The sequence below is a fragment of the Prionailurus viverrinus genome, chromosome B1 (genome assembly GCF_022837055.1).
Source record: "Prionailurus viverrinus isolate Anna chromosome B1, UM_Priviv_1.0, whole genome shotgun sequence".
Classification (NCBI taxonomy): domain Eukaryota; kingdom Metazoa; phylum Chordata; class Mammalia; order Carnivora; family Felidae; genus Prionailurus; species Prionailurus viverrinus.
Window position 1 is genome coordinate 6,841,026 of NC_062564.1, and position 16,316 is coordinate 6,857,341.

At 44.4% G+C, this 16,316-nt stretch overlaps 1 protein-coding gene across 31 annotated transcripts in view; it reads left to right on the forward strand.

Annotated features, from left to right (window-relative positions):
- The window catches only part of LOC125164466 (uncharacterized), an 87,055-nt gene that overhangs the window by 40,402 nt on the left and 30,337 nt on the right, over positions 1-16,316 (forward strand). For 27 of the 31 annotated variants that reach the window (XR_007151779.1, XR_007151780.1, XR_007151781.1 and 24 more), the window contains 2 exons: positions 572-723; positions 3,452-3,623. Coding sequence is in view for 28 of the 31 variants with exons in the window: in XM_047857205.1 (XP_047713161.1) it covers positions 572-723; positions 3,452-3,623 (324 nt within the window). In the remaining 3 variants the exon portion in view is untranslated. Of the gene's footprint in view, positions 1-571; positions 724-3,451; positions 3,624-4,332; positions 4,548-16,316 lie in introns of those variants that run through there. The other 4 variants (XM_047857227.1, XM_047857226.1, XM_047857221.1 and 1 more) reach the window with 2 other exon arrangements.

The window sequence follows — 16,316 nt, forward strand, 5'->3', positions numbered from 1 at the left end:
AGAGAGAGAGAGAGAGAGAGAGAGAGAGAGACAGCATGAATGGGGGAGGGTCAGAGAGAGGGAGACACAGAAACTGAAGCAGGCTCCAGGCTTTGAGCTGTCAGCACAGAGCCCGACGTGGGTCTCGAACTTACAGATCACGAGATCATGACCTGAGCTGAAGTCGGACACTTAACCGACTGAGCCCCCCAGGCGCCCCCTTAATGTTTATTTATTTTTGACAGATAGCGTGAGCAGGGGAGGGAGCAGAGAGAGAAGGGGAATCGAGAATCCCAAGCAGGTTCTGCGCTATCTGCCCTGACGTGGGGCTCGAACTCATGAACCGTGAGATCACGACCTGAGCCGAAATCAAGAGTCGGACTCTTAACTGACTGAGCCGCCTGGGTGCCCCTCCACTTTTCGAGTGAGGAAATGGAGGGAAGAAGGGGCTGGAGCGACTGCCTCGTGCTGGAGGAGCTGTGTTTTGGCCTGTCTCTGGGAGAAGTGGAGGCTTTTTTCTTCCAGATGAAGGCAGGCAGAGTCGGCCGGGACTTTCCTCCGGTCAGCACTCAAGTTTTCTTTTCGTCCTCAGGGCTTGTGGTCCCAGAAAAAGCTGGCCAGACTGGCTGAAGCCCGCTTCCTGCACCGTCCTCCTGCCCCTGACCTCCTCACCCCCAACAGGCCAGACCACACCTGCACTGGGCCACCAGTTGGGGGGACCCACAGAGAGGAAGCTGTGCAAAGGTGGGTCTTGGTCTGAGGTCTTGGGCTTGAACCCTTTGCTTTAAGGCAGCATCTCACACCCTCGGCATAGTGGGCATCTCAGACTGGACAGTCCTCTTTCGTGGGGAGCTGTCCTGTGCGTTGTGGGACATTGAGCAGGATCCCTCGCTAGATGCCAGCGGCACCCTCAGGACAGTCAAAAATGTCCCCAGGATTGTCCACTGCCTTTCAGGGGGCAGATGACTGCCGGCTGAGAACCTCTGCTCTAAGGAGTAAAGGTATCATTCTGGTTCAGCGCTGTGCTACTAGCATGTCACCTGCTGTCAGCCCCCGGCGTGGCCCGGTGTATTCATTGTACCATCAGTGGAAACAGCTGGGGGTGTCGTGGGCTCGACCTTATCAAGGCTGATTATAATGGAACAGACCACGCACAGATTTCTTCCTTTTTACTCACTCAGCCCTTGCGGAGCCCCGGCTCTGTGCTGGCTGCATCTGCGTTCTTAGACTTGCCCTGCAGGCCCCGCCCGGGGCAGCGGCCCCTGCAGGTGGCCGAGACCGTAAACAAGGTCTGCCCACAACACGGTGAGGTAAGGGCTGCGGGAAGTGGATGCAAGACGGTCCTGCTCTAGTTCCCAAGTCATGAGCAACAACCAGCCTCCACAGATAAACGTGGTTACCTGCATTGTGATGTTCTCCGCTGCTCGGAAATGGTGCACACCGAGTTAACAATGAGCTTTCCCGCTTACACGGATATGCCGTGCGTTGCTCTTAAATAGCCAAACACAGTTTTTGGTTGTTGGAAATCATATTCTTCTAATTTCCCAGTGCCTTTTTAAAAAGTTTATTTACTTTAAGAGAGAGCATGAGAGGAGGAGGGGGAGAGACAGAATCCCAAGCAGACTGCCTTTTTAAAGTTTATTTATTTATTTTGAGAGATAGAGAGCATGAGTAAGAGAGGGGCAGAGAGAGAAGGAGAGAGAGGGAGAGAGAGAGAGCTAGCGAATCCCAAGCAGGCTCCACGCTGGCAGTGCAGAGCCTGATGCAGGGCTCGAACCCATGAACCATGACATCATGACCTGAGCCGCAACCAAGAGTCAGATGCTGAACCCACTGAGCCAGCCAGGCGCCCCCAAGTGCCTTTTAATCAATTTGAGTGTCACTGGTTCCTTATTAGTTGGCCCGTTCATTCAAAGACGTTGATGGATCACCCTCATTGTGTCTGAGACCCTCTTTGGCTGGGGCATCAGCGGTGAGCTGGAGGGGTGGGCTGTCTGTGGCTCCTTCGTGGGTGGCCTAGGTCTGGGTTTTTCACTGTGGGGATTGCCTGGGGGCTTTGAGGGGTGAGAGTGACACAGAGGGAGACTGGAGGTTTCTCAGGCTCCCCGTGAGTGTGAGCGTGTCATCTCCAGCCCCATGGCTCGGGCTGCAGCAGTGACAGAAGTTTCTGTGGTGGTGGCTGTGGAGTGCCTTGTGGAGACACTGTGCCAGCTCCTCCCCGTTTGTATAAGTGGAGTCCCTGCTGTCTTCTCCTTAGTTATTTATCCACTTATTTATTTATTTTTAATTTTTTTCTTTAATGTTTGTTTCTTTTTGAGAGAGAGAGAGAGACAGAATGCAAGCGGGAGAGGGGCAGAGAGCGAGGGAGACACAGAATCCGAAGCAGGCTCCAGGCTCTGAGCCGTCAGCATAGAACCCGACGCGGGGCTGGAACTCACAAACCGCGAGATCATGACCTGAGCTGAAGTTGGATGCTCAACCGACTGAGCCACCAGGCACCCCCCCACCACTGTCTTTCTTTCTTTTTTGAATTTTATTTTTTTAAATTTCCATCCAAGTTAGTTAGCATATGGTGCAAGAATGATTTCAGGAGTAGATTCCTTAATGCCCCTTCCCCATTTAGCCCCTCCCCCCTCCCACACCCCCTCCAGTAACCCTCTAGTTTGTTCTCCATATGTAAGAGTCTCTTCTGTTTTGTCCCTCTCCCTGTTTTTATATTATTTTTGCTTCCCTTCCCTTATGTTCATCTGTTCTGTGTCTTAATGTCCTCATAAGAGTGAAGTCTTACGATATTTGTCTTTCTCTAATTTCACTTAGCACAATACCCTCTAGTTCCATCCACGTGGTTGCAAATGGCCAGATTTCATTCTTTTTGATTGCCGAGTAATACTCCGTTGTATATATAAATCACATCTTCTTTATCCATTCATCCAGCGATGGACATTTGGGCTCTTTCCATACTTTGGCTGTTGTTGATAGTGCTGCTATAAACATTCCCCCCTGCTGTCTTCTGATTCAACTCAGATTCAAGGACAACCAGGGTCCCTTGTCCTTTACTTCAGTGGATGAGATCAACTGCGGACAGCAGACACAAACTGCACACACACGTGTGTGTGTATGTGCGTATGCACGCGTGTGTGTGCATGTGTGTGTGTGTGAGAGATGTGCAGGTAAGGATCAGTGTGTGAAAGAAATTAAGCAGCATCAGAATGTGGAGGAGTTAGTTCAGCGGACTGGCCAGGGAAGGTGTCTCTGAGGAGGCAGCATTTTGGCTGAAACCTGAACAGGATGAGAGAGCTCTGTGAGGGCTTGGGGGAAGGGGTCGCTCGATTACTGGTTAGCAATGTCATACACGTGCACGCACATGCACGCACGTGCACACAGGCACACACATGAGCACCCACGTGCACATAGGTGAGCACACGTACACACGCATGCACACGTGCACACCGGTCATTCCCTCTTTCCCCAGCTTTGCCACGCTGTCTGCTTCACCATGTCCACAGGCCCCCGGTCCTGCACCCCTGCGGTGCCTTGTGCAAAGCCTGGCCTCTGAGCTACAAGGCAGGACGGGACGGGGCCTGGGGCAGATGCTATGGCTGGCTGAGAGGATACCTCCGGAGACGAGACTCGGGCTTGGGCAGGTACGTAGCAGACGCGGAGGGCCTGGGGGAGAGGAAGGATGATTGGATGGAGCCCCACGTTTTTCGGGCCCAGGATACCCCTTCCTTCATCCCCTGCCACCCCCAGTGGGCATCTGCCCTCAAGGACCCTGTGAGTTGAGTGTCCGAGGTGCAGCTGTGGGTGTAAGCAGGGCTAACTCCTGCTGCAGGCGTGCCGAGCATTCCTGGCTTCTGCTCGGCCCCGGTCAAAATTCCCAGAAATGGAACAGAAGGAATCTGACGTCCGTTGGTGGGAGTTTCCAATGCTGTCAGGAGGGTAGAGCTCTTGGGGGTGCGTGGAGGGCGTGCGGGAAGGGGTCGCACATCCTGCCTGGCCTGTGCGACTGAGGGAAGATGGCCTGGCAGGCTGCTGGTTGTGGCATCTGGCCATCGCTGTCCACTTGGCCAGGCTTGAGGTGCCACACGGCAAGAACCCTGGGCTTTGGTGTTCGGGAAAATGAGAGCCAGACCCTGAGTCACTAATTACTAGATGTGTGACCTGGAGCCTGTGACTTACGCGCCCCACTCTAATTTCCCTTTACCGTAAAACAGTGCCCGTTCTGCCCAAGGGCAGGTGGCAGAAGACAAGGGTAAATGTTTTACTCGATGCAAATTGTGGGCGATCCGCTCCACGGCCTGCACCCAGGGCAGCCGTAATGGGGTGAGTGCCTTTCACATCTCCCCCTTGCAGGAAGCGTGAACTCAGCCGGGAAGCGTCTCTCCTGGTGGAGACAGCAGGCGAGACGCCCGTCTTAAGAGAAAGCTTTCCAGACAGAGGCTGGCGGATACGTGTGGGAGCTCCTGGAAGGCGGGGACCACACCCTATTTCCTTTCTTTTCTTTTTTTTTTTTTAATTTTTTTTTTTTAACGTTTATTTATTTTTGAGACAGAGAGAGACAGAGTATGAACGGGGGAGGGTCAGAGAGAGGGAGACACAGAATCTGAAATGGGCTCTAGGCTCTGAGCTGTCAGCACAGAGCCCGACGCGGGGCTCGAACTCACAGACCACGAGATCATGACCTGAGCCGAAGTCGGCCGCTTAACCGACTGAGCCACCTCCTTTCTTTTCTTTAAGGGGCACGATGCTGATTTAATACACGTATACACTGTGATCACCACGATCCATGAACACATCTCCATCACCTCACATAGCTACCTTTCGTGAGTGAGGGGAGAACATTTAAGACCCATCCTCTTAGCACATGTCAGCTCTGCAGTACGGTATTAGTAACTGCAGTCACCATGCCTGCATTAGATCTCAGAACTTATTCACACCGTGAGAGTTTGTACCTGTCGGGTGTTTTTTATATGCTAGGTGCTCAGTAAAGCACTGAATGTGCATGGCTGAGGGTGAGATACGGCTTAGCTGTCAAACAAAAGTAGTTCCTGATCCACAGCCGGACTGAGACACCTGCGCAGCTGGACCCCACTCATTCCATGGCCCTTGCTCCTCCCAGTTGTCCCCCCTCCTGTGGGCACGGTGGCCTCCAAACACCCCCTTCTACTCAGACCTCCGTTACCCACACCATCACACACCCTGCGGATCTTTCCAGAATTTGCAAATGGCCAAATCCCCAGGGTACTGGGCTGTATGACACATGCTCCTGAGGGAGTGGTAGAGAGGGTGAAGCCACCACGAGAAGTTACTGCAAAGGGGGGAGTCCACGGGGAAGAGGAGAGGGGTGTCCGGGGTCATTTGTGCCCTGGGTGCTTTGAATATCTTTTTTCATTTGATTTCAGAACACATAATCCAAACAGCACTGAGTAAAAACCAGTTGAAACCATATTGTTTCAGGGCACGTGGGTGGCTCAGTCAGTTGAGTATCTGGCTCTTGGCTTTGACTCAGGTCATGAGCTCCAGGTTCATGAGTGAGAGCCCCGCATTGGGCTCTGCGTGGACAGTGCGGAGCCTGCTTGGGATTCTTTCTCTCGCCCTCTTCTCTGAACTTCCCCTGTTCTCTCTCTCTCTCTCTCTCTCTCAAAAATAATAATAATAATAATAATAATAATAATAATAATAACCATATCATTTCATGAAAGGTAGAAATAAAATTGCCAAGACTGCGATCATTTCAACAGTTCTGGTAGAACTTGAAATAATGTTTTCTAAATCCCTCTGGCATACCTGAGAGTTATTTGCGGATTACCAGTGATCCAGGGAATAGGAACATAGTTTCAAAAACAGCCCGCAAAGGACTTGCCAGCAGAATTGGGACTGGCCGAATGCTTCAAAGGCTACGTCGAGGTCACAAGGTGTGGAGCTGTTGAGTCTTCAGTCTTGGCTTGAATTCTGCTGTAAACTCAAGCTATCTTTTTGGTCAAATCGATGGATTCATGAATGTTTACTAGAAACTCCTAGGTACTGCGTCGTCTGTTAGGCACTGTGCGAATTCATAAATCAGTAAAATCGTCAGGGGGATGGACATACGTGCAGCTAATGGTAAGATAAGCCACCCTGTTAGGTTCCTGCTTCTGCCTCTGGAAGAATGTTTAGATCAAGATGAGTAGAGAGAAAGATATTGCTACGATGCTCATAATGTATCAGCCATATTGCAATACTGTAATATGTGCACATTTTACTGTTAATTTCGAACCATGTGTTAACTTTTTTAAAATAGTGGAAGAGTTGTGTAGAAACCTATGTTTGAGTCTAATAATCTCTGTTAAAAACTTCAACTTTATCTCTCTTCACCACAAAGACTTCTGGGAACATAGTTTTAAAAATTGCTTTCTTAACCAACCCCCTTCACAGAACAAATTAACTAGAAACAGAATCCGTGAACTTGTTTTGTTATTGCAAATCACACCACTTGACCAAAATTCTATAAATTCTGACTTGGGAATAGGACTTGAAAATTTTTAAGAAGACAAACTCTAGTCAGCCCTCTCCAAATCTACCATTGTTTGTATATTTCTGTGAGAGTACGTTTCGGTGATGTCTCTGATTCTCAGTTCACTTCTTTTTTTTAAGTTTATATACTTATTGTTAGAGAGAGAGAGAAAGACAAAGTGAGATTGTGTGCACGAGTTAGGGAGGGGCAGAGAGAGAGAGAGAGAGAGAGAGAGAGAGAGAGAGAATCCCAAGCAGGCTCTGTGGTAGGTTCAAACCCACAAACCATGAAATCATGACCTGAGCTGAAACCGAAAGTCAGATGCTTAACCGACTGAGACACCCAGGTGCCCCTCAGCTCACTTCTAAGGGTGACACGTGAGCCACTGAACACGGACCACTGAAGCAGACCAGTGAACACGGGCCACTGAATGTGGACCACCAAACACGGACTGCTAAACACAGACCACCAAACGTGAGCCCATGAACATGGGACACTGACCATGGACCATCACACATGGGCCGCAAACATGGGCCACCTAACATAGTCCACTGAATATGGGCCACCTAACATAGTCCACTGAATATGGGCCACCAAGTGTGGACCGCTGACTTTTACCTACTCATCTTGAGGTCAAGGCCAGAAAGAGGAAGCTTTGGAAGGGATGGTGTAAAGGGAACATTCTAGAATAAGATCTCTGACCTGGGCCCTGCTGCTCACTGATGTGTGGTATCATGGCTGTGATTCCCATGCTCGGCAAACATGTCTTCCTGTCTCTGGGGAAGGATCTGGGTACAAGTGTCATCTTCCTGTTGGTCGGCTGCACAGCCTCCTATCTGGTCACCTGCTTCCCTCCTTTCTCTCTTCAACCCCCTCTTCAAGTGATTTTTCTGGGGTGTCAATCAGAGCATGCAATTTCCCTGTTTATGACTCACCACGGACCTTTCATGATGCCTAGAAAAACAGCTTATGGCCGTCAAGACGGTACACGCTCAGGCCCGGCCCTTTGTCTTGGATCTCATCGCCTACCCTTCCCTCTCTCGAGTGGGTTTGCCAAGCCCGTGAGCCACGGCACGCGCCTTAACCTCCATGGTGCTGGTCTGCCCGCACGTCTCTGTGCACCAGCCCCTCCTCACTCGGACCTGGGCGCGCCTGTCCTGAGCCCCCCCCCCCGAATTGATAAAGCGCCCCACGGCCCCGCAGACCTGCCTGTCCCGACGTGTCACATCAGAAACCTCGGGGATGACTCATCCTCACCACTCTCTGTTCCCTTGACATGCTTTGGTTTTTTTGGCAGTTTGTGTCTGTACCTACAACTCCATTTTAGTTTGCTTATTTTAGACCTTTCCATGTTTAACTGCTTAACTGCTCATCTCTCCACCTGAGTGTGCATCCCACAGGGCAGAGGCTTCTTGTTCTATTGGTGGCTTCCCCTTCCCGTCAAAAGCGTAAGCTCCCAGAGGGCAGGAAGCTTGACTTTCTTGCCCATCGGGGTATCATCAGTGGCTCAGGCAGTCCCTGGTACAGGATAGATCCTGATACATTTCCTTTTTTTAATCAAAAAGACGGTTTTTTACTGCAGTGGAGAAAATAGGGAAGTAAGGGTTTCAACTCAGCACCCCAGTCCTTGACGGAGAACATCCCTGTTTACTCCATCTGGGCAGTGAGAGGATCTCGGACTTCGGGAAAAACTTCAGCTGATCTCACACACCCCGCCTGTCGCGCCTTCCAAACTGGCCTGCAGCCCCTGTTTGTGTGTATAAGGCACACCCCCAACTCAACTCCATATCCTTCAGAATTCAGCCTGCTGTTACTTCTAGGGGGCCGCTCCTAGAAACTTGCCCATACGCCCTTTAAGCATGCACCAGGCCGTTCTGGAACCGCTCACGCTCCTGTGGCCACCTGCAAAAGCTCTCAGGAGGCAGGTATTGGCCCCCCCCTCAGGAGCCCCGATTGACCTTGCCCATCGCAGGGGCTCAGCAAACACCTAGGGAATGAGGAAGAAGACAAGTGACTCTGTCAATGAAGCTCCAAACAAACAGAAGGACACAGAATGGAAAGGTAATACAGTGGCCCCCACTGTAAGCGTTTGAGCTGAGACCGTGTTTACTCAAACTCTAGTGACTACGTTTTCTTACTTCTTGTCTTCTTGATGCTCCGGTGTTCAAGATCCTGATCCTGGAGAGACTCCCAGGGCTAGCCAATTCCTAGAGTGAACAAATGAGTCCCCCAAGTATACGGGTCTTGTACAAACCAACCCATCCAGAGTCCACAGACCCAATCGTCTCTTTATCAAGTATTCCCTGTGCTCTAAATCAGTGCCTGCCAGGGACCAGGCAGCCAAGGAGTTTAGGTTTTGAGAATCTAAAAGATGATTATCAACAACTGTGTGCAAATTACAGCTTTCAAGAGGAAAAGTTCTGCCAAAAACATTGAACCAATGGAACACTTAAATTTTCCGTAGGTGAAAAAATAAATGTAGTCACATTTTTTTTAAGTTTTTTTTTTAATGTTTATTCATTTTAGAGACAGAGAGAGAGACAGAGTGTGGGCCGGGGGGGGGGGGGGGGGGGGAGGGGCAGAGAGACAGGGAGACACAGAATCCGAAGCAGGCTCCAGGCTCCGAGTTGTCAGCACAGAGCTCGACGCAGGGCTTGAACTCACAAGCCGTGATATCATAACCTGAGTCGAAGTCAAAGGCTTAACCGACTGAGCTAGCCAAGCACCCAAGTCACATTATTTTCATACTGCCAGTTGATCAGTCAGAGTTGCTTATTTGCTTGATATATGCAGTGTTTTTTTTAAATCCAGTATAGTTAACATACAACATAATATTATTTTCAGATGTACGATACAGTGATTCAACACTTCCATACATCACCCAGTTCTCATCACAGCAAGTGCACTCCTGAATCCCCATCACCTATTTCCCCCGTCCCCCTGCCACCTCCCCTCTGGTGGCCAGTCTGTTTCTTGGTTTGTCCCTCTCTCTCTCCCTCTCTCTGTTTTTCCTTTGTTTGTTTTGTTTCTTAAATTCCACATATGAGTTAGATCATATGATATTTGTGATCTCTGACTGACTTATTTCACTCAGTATTCTACTCTCTAGTTCGGTCCATGTTGTTGGAAATGGCGTGATTTCATTCTATACCACATCTTCTTAATCCATTCATCTACCAATGGACACTTGGGCTGCTTCCGTATCTTGGCTATTGTAAATAGTGCTGCTATAAGCATAGAGGTGCACGTATCCCTTTGAATTAGTGTTTTGTAGTTTTGGGATAAATACCCAGTAGTGTGATTACTAGATTATGGATAGGGTAGTTCTCTTTTTAACTTTTTGAGGAGCCTCCATACTCTTCTCCAGAGTGGCTGCACCAGTTTGCATTCCCACCAGCAGAGGTATCACCTCTGAGTGATACCTCATTGTGGTTTTGATTTGTATTTCCCTGATGATGAGTGATGTTGAGCATCTTTTCACATGTCTGTTGGCCATCTGGATGTCTTCTTTGGAGAAATGTCTGTTCATGTGTTCCTCCCATTTTTTAAAATTTATTTTTAAATTTTATTTTTAAATTTTTAAAATTTACATCCAAATTAGTTAGCATAGAGTGAAACAATGATTTCAGAAGTAGATTCTTTAATCCCCCTTACCCATTTAGCCCGTCCGCCTCCCACAACCCCTCCAGCAACCCTCAGTTTGTTCTCCATATTTATGAGTCTCTTCTGTTTTGTCCCCTCCCTGTTTTTATATTATTTTTGCTTCCCTTCCCTTATGTTCATCTGTTTTGTCTCTTAAAGTCCTCATATGAGTGAAGTCATATGACTTTTGTCTTTCTCTGACTGACTCATTTCACTTAGCATAATACCCTCCCGTTCTATCCACGTAGTTGCAAATGGCAAGATTTCATTATTTTTGATTGCCGAGTAACACTCCGTTGTATATATATACCACATCTTCTTTATCCATTCATCCATCGGTGGACATTTGGGCTCTTTCCATACTTTGGCTATTGTCAATGGTGCTGCTATAAACATGGGGTGCATGTATCCCTTGAAACACCTGTATCTCGTGGGTAAATGCCTAGTAGTGCAATTGCTGGGTTGTAGGGTAGTTCTAGTTTTAGTTTTTTGAGGAACCTCCATACTGTTTTCCAGAGTGGCCACACCAGCTTGCATTGCCACCAACAATGCAAAAGAGATCCTCTTTCTCTGCATCCTCGCCAACATGTGTTGTTGCCTGAGTTGTTGATGTTAGCCATTCTGATAGGTGTCAGGTGGAATCTCATGGTGGTTTTGATTTGTATTTCCCTGATGATGAGTGATGTTGAGCATTTTTTCATGTGTTGGTTGGCCATCTGGATGTCTTGGAGAAGTGTCTATTCATGTCTTTCGCCCATTTCTTCACTGGATTATTTGTTTTTTGGGTGTCGAGTTTGATAAATTTTTATAGATTTTGGATACTAACCCTTAATCTGATATGTCATTTGCAAAAATCTTCTCCCATTCTGTCAGTTGCCTGTTAGTTTTGCTGATTGTTTCCTTCCTGCGCAGAAGCTTTCTATTTTGATGAGGTCCCAGTAGTTCATTTTTGCTTTTGTTTGCTTCCCTTGCCTCCAGAGACGTGTTGAGTAAGAAGTTGCTGTGGGCAGGATCAAAGAGATTTTTGCCTGCTTTCCCCTTGAGGATTTTGATGGCTTCCTGTCTTACATTGAGGTCTTTCATCCATTTTGAGTTTATTTTTGTGTATGGTGTCAGAAAGTGGTCCAGGTTCATTCTTCTGCAAGTCGCTATCCAGTTTTCCCAGCACCACTTCCTGAACAGACTGTCTTATTCCATTGGATATTCTTTCCTGCTTTGTCAAAGATTAGTTGGCCATATGCTTGTGGGTCCATTTCTGGGTTCTCTATTCTGTTGCATTGATCTGAGTGTCTGTTCTTGTGCCAGGACCATATTGTCTGGATGATTACAGCTTTGTAGTATAGCTTGAAGTCTGGGATTGTGATGCCTCCTGCTTTGGTTTTCTTTTTCAAGATTGCTTTGGCTATTTGGAGTCTTTTCTGGTTCCATACCAATTTTAGGATTATTTGTTCTAGCTCTGTGAAGAATGCTGGTGTTACTTTGATAGGGATTGCATTGAATATGTAGATTGCTTTGGGTAGTACTGACATTTTAACAATATTTGTTCTTCCTATCCAGGAGCTTGGAATATTTTTCCATTTCTTTGTGTCTTCTTCAATTTCTTTCATAAGCTTTCTATAGTTTTCAGTGTAGAGATTTTTCACCTCTTTGGTTAGATTTATTCCTAGGTATTTTATGGGTTTTGGTGCAACTGTAAATGGGATCAGTTCCTTGATTTCTCTTTCTGTCGCTTCGCTGTTGGTGTATAGGAATGCAACCTATTTCTGTGCATTGATTTTATATCCTGCAACTTTGCTGAATTCATGAATCAGTTCTAGCAGTTTTTTGGTGGAATCTTTTGGGTTTTCCATATAGAGTATCATGTCACCTGTGAAGAGTGAAAGTTTGACCTCCTCCTAGCTGATTTGGATGTCTTTATTTCTTTGTGTTGTCTGATTGCAGAGGCTAAGCCTTCCAATACTATGTTGAATAACAGTGGTGAGAGTGGACATCCCTGTCTTGTTCCTGACCTCAGAGGGAAAGCTGTCAGTTTTTCCCCATTGAGGATGATAATAGTGTTGGGTCGTTCCTATATGGCTTTTATGATCTCGAGGTATGCTCCTTCTATCCCTACTTTCTTGAGGGTTTTTATCAAGAAAGGATGCTGTATTTTGTCAAATGCTTTCTCTGCATCTATTCAGAGGGTCATGTGGTTCTTGTCCTTTCTTTTACTGATATGATGTATCACATGATTGTTTTCCTGATATTGAAGCAGTCCTGTGTGCCATGTATAAATCCCAATTGGTCGTAGTGAATAATTTTTTTTAATGCATTGTTGTATGCAGTTGGCTAATATCTTGTTGAGGAGTTTTGCATCCATGTTCATCAGGGAAATTGGTCTATAGTTCTCCTTTTTAGTGGGGTCTTCTGTCTGGCTTTGGAATCAAGATCATGCTGGCTTCATAGAAAGAGTTTGGAAGTTTTCCTTCCATTTCTATTTTTTGGAACAGTTTCAAGAGAATAGGTGTTAACTCTTACTTAAATGTTTGGTAGAATTCCCCTGGAAAGCCATCTGGCCCTGGACTCTTGTTTTTTGGCAGATTTTTCACTACTAATTTGATTTCCTTACTGGTTATGGGTCTGTTCAAATTTTCTATTTCTTCCTGTTTCAGTTTTGGTAGTGCATATGTTTCTAGGAATTTGTCCATTTCTTCCAGAGTGTCCATTTTATTGGCATATAATTGCTCATACTATTCTCTTATTATTGTTTTTATTTCTGTTGTGTTGGTTGTGATCTCTCCTCTTTCATTCTTTTTTTTTAAAAAAATTTTTTAGTGTTTATTTATTTTTGAGACAGAGAGAGACAGAGCATGAACGGGGAGGGTCACAGAGAGAAGGAGACACAGAATCTGAAACAGGCTCCAGGCTCTGAGCTGTCAGCACAGAGCCTGACGCGGGACTCGAACCCACGGACCGTGAGATCATGACCTGAGCCGAAGTCGGACGCTTAACTGACTGAGCCACCCAGGCGCCCCACTCCTCCTTCATTCTTGATTTTATTTACTTGGGTCCTTTCCTTTTTCTTCTTGATCAAACTGGCTAGTAGTTTATCAATTTTATCAATTCTTTCAAAGAACCAGCTTCTGGTTTCCTTGATGTGTTCTACTGTTTTGTTTTGTTTTGGTTTGGTTTGGTTTTGATAGCATTAATTTCTGCTCTAATCTTTATTATTTCCTGTCTTCTGCTGGTTTGGGGTTTTATTTGCTGTTCTTTTTCCAGCTCCTTAAGGCGTAAGTTTAGGTTGTGTATCTGAGATCTTTCTTCCTTCTTTAGGAAGGCCTGGATTGCTATATACTTTCCTCTTATGACCGCCTTTGCTGCATCCCAGAGGATTAGCGTTGTGGTGTTATTATGTTCATTGACTTCCATATACTTTTTAATTTCCTCTTTAACTGCTTGGTTAGCCCTTTCATTCTTCAGTAGGATGTTCTTCAGTCTCCAAGTATTTGTTACCTTTCCAAATTTTGCCTTGTGGTTGATTTTGAGTTTCATAGCAATGTGGTCTGAAATATGCACGGTATGATCTTGATCTTTTTGTACTTACTTAGGGCTGATTTGTGTCCCAGTATATGGTCTACTCTGGAGAATGTTCCATGTGCACTGGAGCAGAATGTATATTCAGCTGCTTTAGGATGAAATGTTCTGAATATATCTATTAAGTCCATCTGGTCCAGTGTGTCATTCAAAGCCATTGCTTTCTTATTGGTTTTTGGATTAGATGATCTATCCATTGCTGTGAGTGGGGTGTTGAAGTCTCCTACTATTATGGTATTACTATTGATGAGTTCCTTTATGTTTGTGATTAATTGATTTATATATTTGGGTTCTCCCACATTTGGCACATAAATGTTTATAATTGTTAGGTCTGCTTGGTGGATAGACCCCTTGATTATGATATAATGCCCTTCTGCATCTCTTGATACAGTCTTTATTTTAAAGTCCAGATTGTCTGATATAAGTATGGCTACTCCAGCTTTCTTTTGCTGACCATTAGCATGATAGATGGTTCTCCATCCCCTTGCTTTCAATCTGAAGGTGTCTTTAGGTCTAAAGTGGGTCTCTTGTAACCAGCATATAGATGGATCTTGTTTTCTTATCCATTCTGTTACCCTATGTGTTTTGATTGGAGCATTGCATCCATTGATGTTTAGAGTGAATACTGAAAGATATGAATTTATTGCCATTATGATGCTTGTAGAGTTGGAGTATCTGGGTGTTCTCTGGTACTTTCTAATCTTTTGTTGCTTTTGGTATATATGTATATATATATATATATATATATATATATATATATATATATATATTTCCATCTTTTCTCTCCTCAGAAAGTCCCCCTTAAAATTTCTTGCAGGGCTGGTTTAGTGGTCACAAACTCCTTTAATTTTTGTTTGTCTGGGAAACTTTTTATCTCTTCTTCTATTTTGAATGATAGCCTTGCTGGATAAAGAATTCTTGGCTGCATATTTCTCTGATTCAGCACACTGAATATATCCCACCACTCCTTTGTGGCCTGCCGGGTTTCTGTGGATGGTCTGATGCAAACCTGATCTGTCTTTCCTTGTGTTAGTGACTTTTTTTCCCTTGCTGGTTTCATGATTCTTTCCTTGCCTGAGTATTTTGTGAATTTGACTATGATATGCCTTGTTGATGGTCGGTTTTTGTTGAATCTAATGGGGATCCTTTGTGCTTCCTGGATTTTGATGTCTGTGTCTTTCCCCAGGTTAGGAAAGTTTTCTGCTATGATTTGCTCACATAGCCCTTCTACCCCTATTTCTCTCTCTTCCTCTTCTGGGACCCCTATGATTCTGATGTTCTTCCTTTTTAATGAGTCACTGATTTCCCTAATTCTTAAATTGTGCTCTTTTGCCTTAATCTCCCTCATTTTTTCTGCTTCGTTATTCTCTATAAGTTTGTCCTCTATATGGCTGATTCTCTATTCTGCCTCATCCATCCTTGCCACCACTGCATCCATCCATGATTGCAGCTCAGTTATAGCATTTTTTATTTCATTCTGGCTAGTTTTTACTTCTTTTATCTCTGCAGAAAGGGATTCTAATCTATTTTCAACTCCAGCTAGTATTCTTATTATCAATGATTCTAAATTCTGATTCAGATGTATTACTTGTATCTGTCTTGGTTAAATCCCTGGCTTTCATTTCTTCGTGCTCTTTCTTTTGGGGTGAATTCCTTTTTTTTGTCATTTTGAAGGGAGAATAGGAATTAATCAGGTAGAAAAATTGAAATTAAAAACATTAAAATAGAAAAATATTAAAATTAAAAATTAAATACACACACACACACACACACAAATCGAATAGATGATGCTAGATCCTAGGTGTGTTTTGGTCTGGGTGTTGAAAGTGGTTTGACAGATTAGAGAAAAAAAAGGGGGGGGAAGGAAAAAAAAGGAATTTTGAGAATTTTAAAAAATGAATACACTGAAGTAGACTAAAATAAGATAATGGGGGTAAAATAGAATTTGAAAAAATATATACAAAGTAAAGAATGTAGTAGAAAAAAATAAGGAAAAATATTTTAAGAAGAATTAAAAATAAATATGAATTTTTCTTTTTCTGTATTTAAAAAAGAAAAGAAATAAAGATAAAAAAGATAAAAAAAGAAAAACAAAGAAATCGTTTGAAAACTTGAGGAAGTGAATACACTGTAGTAGACTAAAATAAAATGATGGAAGCAAAATAGAATTTGAAAACATTTACATAAAAAATATAGTAATAAAAATTAAATAAAAATTTTTAAAAGAAATTGAAATAAAAATGAAGTTTTTCTTTCTGTATTCAAGAAAAAGAATAGAAATGAAAAAGAAAAAGAAATTGTTTGAAAATTTGAAAAGGTGAATACACTGAAGTAGACTAAAATAAAATGATGGAAGTAAAGTAGAATTTGAAAAAATTTACACAAAAGTAAAAATATAGTAATAAAAATTAAAGAAAGATATTTTTAATAAAAATTGAAAATAAAAATGAATTATTTCTCTTTCTGTATTCAAGAAAAAGAAAAGAATTGTAAAAGAGAAAAAGGAAAAAGAAAAAAAAGAAAGAAAATTGAATAGATGAAGTAGGACTGCTAATAGATTGAATTAGGACTGACATTGCTTCGTTTTCCCCCAGAAGTCAGTCTATGTAGCTCTTTACAGTCCATAAAT